Source organism: Octodon degus, unplaced genomic scaffold, assembly GCF_000260255.1.
Source record: "Octodon degus isolate 3935 unplaced genomic scaffold, OctDeg1.0 scaffold00100, whole genome shotgun sequence".
NCBI classification, from domain to species: Eukaryota; Metazoa; Chordata; class Mammalia; order Rodentia; family Octodontidae; genus Octodon; species Octodon degus.
Window position 1 is genome coordinate 8,699,155 of NW_004524676.1, and position 8,174 is coordinate 8,707,328.

The window sequence follows — 8,174 nt, forward strand, 5'->3', positions numbered from 1 at the left end:
ACAAGAATCCTGGTCCCACAGAGTGGGGCACAGGACAGCCTTCCAGGGAAGGGTCGCGCAGCCAGGCAGAGCTTGTCCATCTGTCACCCCATCCTAGTCCCAGGCCCCGACCTTAGCCTAAAGGCATGGGCAGCTGTCTTGGAGCTCAGGGCGCAGCCAGCACACACAGGAGCCCAGGAACAGCCAGTGCAGAAAGCAGGACCCAAGCCAGGGTGTGAGGGACAAATCCCCTCTGCACAAAGGGACACAGCAGCAGCTTCTGAATAACTACAGGACAATGGGAGGAGGGTCCCAAGACGAATGCATCTCAACAGCATAACCACCATGGGAGCCACCTTCCTCCCTCCAACCTCCACATAGGGAAGTCAGGGAAGCTGTTGGAAAGGAGGAGACAGCCAGGGTGGTCTGCAGACTTCAAAACACAACACCTTCATCCTTTAGCTCATCCTAAACTGGGAAAAGACAAAAAGCTGGAGGAGGACTGATACTGAGGTCTGCTATCTCACCCTCAACTCATAGCATCCTATGCCACTCAGCCCTGATTAGGCCAGCAGGGCTGCTAGAATGAGAAAGTTTGATGAAGGACAAATGAAGCCACCCAGTCCCCAAGCCCAAGGAGAAGGAACAGGAAGGGAGGGATAACACTGACCCAGGCTTTACCTTCCCCTAAGAACAAAAAAGAATGAAGAGGAAAACCCAAGGCCTCCCCAGTGGCACCAAACCCCACCGTGGGTCCTGGGTCCTCAACACACATGGGTCTTGCTGGCCCTACCTCCCCCTCAAGCTCCAGAGGAACAGATCTAGGGATGGTGGAGGTGGATCTGCTGAACACTCCGGGCTGGTAAGAGTGAGTGGGTTCCTCTCTTCTTCCCACTAACAAGGCAAAACAGAATGGCATCTCCTTGGGAACAGTCATCTAGAGAAATGCCACCCCCTGCCCTGAGAAAGGTAGAGAAAGGGCATCAGGAAGATGGCAGCAGAGAATCTGTCATCTGTCCTGCCATCCAGGAACACCCACTGCAGACAGAAGACAGGGCAGCCCCACCTGCCTCCCCATTCCTCACCAGCATGGACGAAGCAGAGGACCAGCTCTAGTGGGCAGGGTCCTGGCTGCAGCCCCAAGCTGAGCTGCACTCCCCCCAGCTCCCATGTATATATCTCTCTATACACGTATATACAGGCGCATACATGCACGCACACACAGAGGCCCATGTGGTTTCCATGTACAACAGGAGAGGGTATCAAAGAAAAGGAAGACAGGAAGCAGGTAGGGGCCTGTGGTGCACTCAGACGCCAAGAGCGCAGCAACCAGTGCCAAATGAAGCAAATGGAGAATCTCCTGCCCCACCTCCCAAGACCCAGAGGGCGAGAGAAAGAGGGGCCACCCCATGAAACCATAACAACCTCGTTTTTGTTTTAAATCCAGTAAATTGGAATGATTCAGCATCAGGACAGCAATCGGGGACTGGTCACGTCAATGGGGACAGAAGGGACGCAGGGGAGGCAAGGCTCTGACTGGGCATGCGGACATGATACCCAGGGCCCCGGCCACACTTGCAGTGGGAAGGGCTAGGGGCTGGGGCAGGGAGACGTGGGTACGTCAGGGGTGGGCGGGATGGGAAGACAGGCTGTCTGGCTCTCACTTCTTGTTTTTGAGCTGATTGGCCAGCCAGTCCAGGCCTTCATACAGCCCGTCCCCACTGGTAGCACAGGTGGCCTGAATGTACCAGTTGCGATGGCGCAGAGAGTGCAGGCCCAGCTTGTCCGTGATCTCGGCAGCGTTCATAGCATTCGGCAGATCCTAAAGAGTGAAGGAGACACACAAAAAAGAGCCTGCAGCACTTCCAGAGAAGGGAGAGCACCCACCTGCCAAAGGGATGTGTTCCAGCACCGTTCCCTCATCTCTACTCTGGGGAACTTGGAACAAGAGCCAGGGCTCTGCTTTGGACCCAGTCATCCTGGATCCCCAGATCCAAGGCACTAGGGTTACCCCACTGAGAAGCTGACACCAAATTCTGTGCAGGTTCATGGAACGGAAAAGTAACCTAACACGGCCCAAGAAGCAAATCCGTCTGGCAGCAAGAGACGGAAGTTCTAGTGAAGTGCGTTACAGGAAAAAGGGAAGAACTTCTTGAGGCGACGCACCCACCAGCCCAACCCCTGAAGACCACATAAAGACAGGTGTAGCACAGGAGGCATATAAAGAAGTCCAAGGTTCACATTTCCTCACTTCCCAGCCTGAAAGCCTGCCTCCATGATGTCCCCGGCCAGGCCAGCTTCTCCCAAAGTCAAGGCTCTGTAGGAGCCTCACCTGCTTGTTGGCAAAGACAAGAAGCACGGCGTCCCGGAGCTCATCCTCTGCCAGCATTCGCATCAGCTCTTCCCGGGCCTCGTTCACTCGCTCCCGATCGTTGCTGTCAACCACAAATATCAAGCCTAGGGGGGCAGAGCAGGTGCTACAGAGATGGCAGGTGGCCTCTCCTCACCACCGAAGGCTCACACACCCTCAAACAGTCCCAACAGCTGAATTCTTTCCTCCTCCTGCCCATCCCTAACAGCTATCACACGGCAAGGGCTGGCTGCCCACAATCAAGGAAGACAGCCACATTCTGCTTAGCCCCACCCAACCCATGCCAGTCCCAGGCAGTCTATCAGCCATACCTTGGGTATTCTGGAAGTAGTGCCTCCAGAGGGGCCGAATCTTGTCCTGGCCACCTACGTCCCACACTGTGAAGCTGATATTTTTATATTCTACTGTTTCCACGTTGAACCCTTTGGGAGAAGGAAAACCCAACAGGTCATAACAACAACAAAGGAAAGCCCAAAGTCAAAGGGGACCGAAGCAGTCTGATCAGAAGTGCACAGCTGCCTACGAAACGTAAGCCGACCTGCTCCACTCCTCGCTCAGACGGTGTCCCTTGTTCCTAAGGAAAAATGACTCAGCTCCACTCCTGTACCTTGGCCACCAGAGTCTGCTACAACTAAGATGTGGAGCTAAGAGCAGGTAGAGAATAAGAGGTAAGGCACAGTCTTTTTTTTTTTGGTGGAGCTGGGGATCGAACTCAGGCCTGTCAGCACCTACTCTGAGCCATCTCCCCGGCCGCAGGTACAGTCTTGATGCCCAAATGCAAATCAAGCTGCAGGTGCTGATACAGAGACCCCAACCATGTGGCCAATGCTTTGCCTCCCACAGGCAGGTCATGATCAGGATCAGCCCAAAGGTCCAAAGCAATCTGAGGCCTCTGGCAGAAATATCAGAGACCTTCACCTGCTTTCCAAAGAACATAGAGGACAAAACAGCTCTAGGCTGAGAGCAAGCGTGGAGTGCCAGGCTGTGGAAGTTCTCCCATCAGGAGGACCAGAGTAGGGGAAATGGCAGGGCCTGTGAAGTGCATACACCTGCCTGGGGAGAAGTGGCTAGGAGGCGTCACCAGCAACGAGCGTCCTGCCACGCCTTACCAATGGTGGGGATGGTGGTGACGATCTCTCCCAGCTTCAGCTTGTACAGGATAGTGGTCTTCCCAGCGGCATCCAGACCCACCATCAGGATGCGCATCTCCTTCTTCCCAATCAGGCTCTTGAGGAGATTCCCGAAGATGTTGCCCATGGTCACCGCAGCTGCGCCCTAGGGTGCGGCCCGAGTGGAGGCAGTGGCAGCCTGGCCTTGGCCTGGTCCCTGGTGTGGAGGGCTTGGTCCTAGGCAAAAGACAAGCAAACTCCTTACCACCATGTGCTTGCCAGAAGTTCACATCCAGGGCAAGTCATAGCTGGAGTCCACCTGTGACAAAGGAGAGCCACGCAGGCACAGCCTGGGCTTCCACAGGCAGAGACAAAGCAGGGATGCTCAGGGTCCTTGCCATCTGGAACATCCATGTGACTGAGAAAGTGCCTTTCTCTTTCCAGGTCTGCTCCTATAAACTGAGAGTTCAGCAGGGTGACTTCTGCAGTCCCATCAGCTTTGAGTTTTATCCTACACCCAAAGGTGCTGCGCGAGATCACTTATGCTCCTCCCTCCCCCAACCTTACCCCAAGATTTGGGGTGGGAGAGGAAGGCTGGAATGAGGAGTGGTTCTCTGTGACTTCTGACAAAGTTCAAGCCAGCCAGATTCCCAAGGTTCATGCTCTCCTTTCTAGTCACAAGGCTGCTGCTTCCTTGCCTACAGTCTACAATTCCATCTCCCTCCCATAACAGTGTAAGCAAGAAAGAAATAAGCAGGGTTGGGGAGATAGCTCAGTATGAATCCAAACTGGATAGCAAGACCCTGTATCAAAAAAAGATTAAAAAATCCACCAAAAAAAAAAAAAAACCACACCAACCCAAACAAGAAAACAGAACCCCATGGGCTGGTGAGATGGCTCGGTGGTCTAAAGCACCTACTCAGAACAAGCTTAGCAAAGCACAGAGACTGCGGTTCAATCTCCCAGCACCACATGCCAGCCAGCCCCGCCCCCTGGTGGGCTGAGCTGGCCCCCCACACACACATAAATAAAATTTAAAAAAAAAAGAAAACAGAACTCCTAAGACAGGCTGATCTTTACACTCTAAACACTACCTACTGTTAAAGTTGTGTTCTGAACACACATACAGTAGTACCTAAGAGTAGGGATGTGGGTGAAGGCAACCCTCTCTCCAGCCAGACAGAGCTCAGACCACTGTGGCCCACACAATGAGAGCTGCCTGGTCATCTCCAGAGGTGGGGTGGTCATCTCAAAGCCGGAGTGATTTTAAAACCAGTCAGGTCATACGTTTCCTCTATTGAAAATTCTTTTTCCAGGTACAGTGCTGCAAACCTGTAAACTCAGCTGCTCAAAAGGCTGAGACAGGATAGCCAAGTTCAAAATCAGTCTGGCGGGGCTGGTGAGATGGCTCAGTGGTCTAAAGCACCTACTTAGAACAAGTTTAGCAAAGCACAGGGACCACGGTTCAATCCCCCAGTGCCACATGCCAGCCAGCCCCGCCCCCTGGTGGCCTGAGCTGGCCACACACACACACACAAATTAAAAAAAAAAAAAAAATCAGTCTGGGCAACTTTCCAAGACACAATCTCAAAAATAAAATTTTAAAACACAGCTGAGGATGCAGCTCAGTGGTAGAATGCTTGCCCAGAACACACCATCTCCAACACTTCAAACAACAAAACTCTCTTGGCTTTGAAGCTCCCTTTCAGTACAACCCATAGTCCACGCCACAGCGTACAGGTCCTGTGAGATCTACACTCCCCTAGAGCTCTCTTAAGATCTCTTCCACTCTCCCCCTATCTGGCTGCACAGCAACTTGCCCACAGTTTTCCTGCCTCATTTTTGTCCTTGCCATGCCCTCTGCCTGGAACGCTCCTCTACCAAGTAAGCCGCTGTGGCCCCCATGCTTACCTCGTTCAGGTGTCTGTTCCAATGCTACTTACTGAAGAGGCCTTCCCTAATGACTCGTATAGCACAAACATCACTTTGTACTCCATTAACCCCACTTTAACTTTCTTCACAGCATTTACACCAAGCCAGGTGCAGTGGAGGCAGCTGTAATTCCAGAGCTCTGGGAAGCTAAGACAAAGTCACCATGTTTTAGCCCAGCCTAGGCAACTCAGCAACTCAGGGATATCCTGTCTCCAAACAAAAAGTAAAAAGGGACTGAAGATGCAGGTCAGTACAAAGAGTGCAATGCCCAGTATAAGCCCCAAACAATGGGTCACCATCTGACACGATCTAGTGGCTTCTTGCTATAGTTCTTTACCCTCCTATGTCAGCTTATTTATGCTCAGTTCACTGCTGTGTCCCTAATATAGTGATTTTCCTGGCTCATAAACTTTTTTTTTTTTTGTGGAACTGGGGATTGAACTCAGGCCCTTGCGCTTGCCAGAGAAGCGCTTATTCCACTGCACCGTCTCCCTATAAACTTTGTTTTACATACTGTGGCTTTGTGTTTTTTGAGGAAAATGACCCAAGTTCTGTTTATCACCCAATGTGGAATTTGTGAATGGAAGCAAAATTTCCCACTTCTGAGAGTGGAATTGAGAACAAAAGCATTCTTGAACTGAGGTATTACTGTACGCAGAGTAGTGCCCTCACTCAAACTGCATGTTTGTGTCGTACATAGGAGGCACTTAATGACTGTCCACGGACAAGTATATGCCTGTATCTTGTTCTCTGAGTAACTGATGTAAAGATAACAATATGCAATATATTAACCATTGTTACCCTGCTGTTATCTTACTTTGAAATTTTAGTTTTGTTTAAAATAAGAAGATCCTACTTTCCAACTTTGAAACATCACAAAACAATTTAATCTTCCTGGGGGAAAATGTGCACTGAAAGGATGAAGGGGTGAAGCAGGAACCACGGTGAAGACACAACCACCTAGCCACCAGCCATTGCTCCCAAGAGACAGAAACAGATACATTTCCCCCACTTCTTCTCTCCCTGCTCCACAGCACAAGGCAGCCAAAGAAACGACCCTGAACAGCACAAACTGGGGGCTCCCTCCTCATGCCAGCCCACCCTGAGCCTGGAGGAGGCCCACATCGGCTCTTTCCACAATCACCACATGCCTGCTACTGGTCCTGTCCATACTCTGGGAACCAGAGACGCACACACCCCGAACTCAGGAGGTGAAGGAACAGGTCAAGACAGACTGCACCCAAGCTCAAGAATGTGAAAGGTGATGGGGAAAAATCCTTCCTATGAGCCAAAGCACGGGGGCTCGGTGGGAATTTAGTTGTTTTCCAGAAAGAAGTTTTTTTTTTTTTTTTTTTTTGGCTTTAGTTGTTTTTGAAAACCTTCCTCAGGCTTGTTTTTTGTTTTGTTTTGTTTTTCCTACTCAGTTTGCAGCAAATTCCAGGCTAGTACAAAGCAGCCAGATCAACAACCCCTAGAGACTAAAGTACTGGTTTGTCCAAAAAATCAAAAACAATGAGTGGTTATGCAGGGTTTCATCTTCCAAGGCCTCTACAGACATCCACTGACCAGCCTGGCGTACCCTCCCAGAGTTCCCCAGATGAGCCCTGCCCTGGACCCGCAGGGCTCGCATCCGGGAAGTGCGGTTCTACCCAGGGTTCCAAACTCAGCAGGAGGCCCACTAGTCACTTTCCCTGCCTTTCCTGCCTCCACCCACCCAGGCAGAGTCCTGAGGACTAGAGAGTGTGGCAGAAGGGAGCCTATTCCAGCCAATGAAGTCAGACTGCTCTAAGGTGCAATGACAGGCAAACTTCTGGTTCTTCTACCATCACCTTCACAGAAATGTCCACCTTCAGGTCCAGATGATTCTTTGTTTTAAAGGTCTAGCGTCAGGGATTTGCCCAAATTCTTAACTGGATCTATAATGCACATCTACCTTGCTATCCTTTGTTACTGGAACTGCTATGATTAAATGAATACCACTGATCCAGGTACCCTGTTATCCTACACTCTGAGAGACTGAAGGCAGACAGTCTAACTCTGAGCCCAGCCCATAGGTAAACTGGCAAGACCCTATCTCAAAAAAAAAAAAAAAAAAAGGGGGGGGGCCTGGGAGATGGCTCAGTGGAATAAGCACTTCCCTGGCAAGTGCAAGGGCCCAAGTTCAATCCCCAGTTCCACCAAAAAAAAAAAAAAAAAAAAAGGCCAGGGTCATGGTGGCATATGGCTATAATTCCAACACTTGAGAGGCTGAGGCTGGAAGATAACTCAAAGTTCAAGGCCCATATGAACTGCATAGTGAGACCTTGCCTTAAAAAAAAAAAAAAATTAAATGTTGGGGATTTAGCTCACTACAAATGGACACTGCAAAGAAAGCAAAGCAAAACAAAAAAGAAAAAGAAATGACCGATGCATACAGCAATGGCTAGGCGAAGTATGGACACCCAGCATCCCTTGATCAGAACATGCACACTGTCCTTTCATTTGCTTCTCTGCCAAACCATCCTGCTGAAATCTTGCTTCAAAAGCTGACCCTAAAAATAAAGTATCTAGATCCCCCCCAAAAAAAGCTGACCCTAGAGGCCAGGGAGATGGCTCAGTGGAATAAGAGTCTCCCTGGCAAGTGCAAGAGCCTGAGTTCAATCCCCAGTTCTGCCCCCCCCCCAAAAAAAGCTGACCCTAAACCAGGCATGATGGCACATACCTATAATTCCAACAATTGGGAGGCTGAGGCAAGAGATGACCAGGAGGTCAAGTTCAAGTCCAGCCTGGGCTACATAGTGAAT

The 8,174-nt window shown here is 50.5% G+C and overlaps 1 protein-coding gene across 1 annotated transcript in view; it reads right to left on the reverse strand.

The window, feature by feature from the left end:
• Nucleotides 1–1,389: 1,389 nt before the first annotated feature.
• Nucleotides 1,390–8,174, reverse strand: part of Arf3 (ADP ribosylation factor 3) — a 19,230-nt gene continuing 12,445 nt past the window's right edge. The window contains exons 2-5 of the mRNA XM_004638619.3: nt 3,460–3,696; nt 2,662–2,772; nt 2,312–2,436; nt 1,390–1,801 (exon numbers count right to left, since the gene is read on the reverse strand). Coding sequence (XP_004638676.1) covers nt 1,640–1,801; nt 2,312–2,436; nt 2,662–2,772; nt 3,460–3,607 — 546 coding nt within the window. The 5' untranslated portion in view covers nt 3,608–3,696 and the 3' untranslated portion in view covers nt 1,390–1,639. The remainder of the gene's footprint in view (nt 1,802–2,311; nt 2,437–2,661; nt 2,773–3,459; nt 3,697–8,174) is intronic.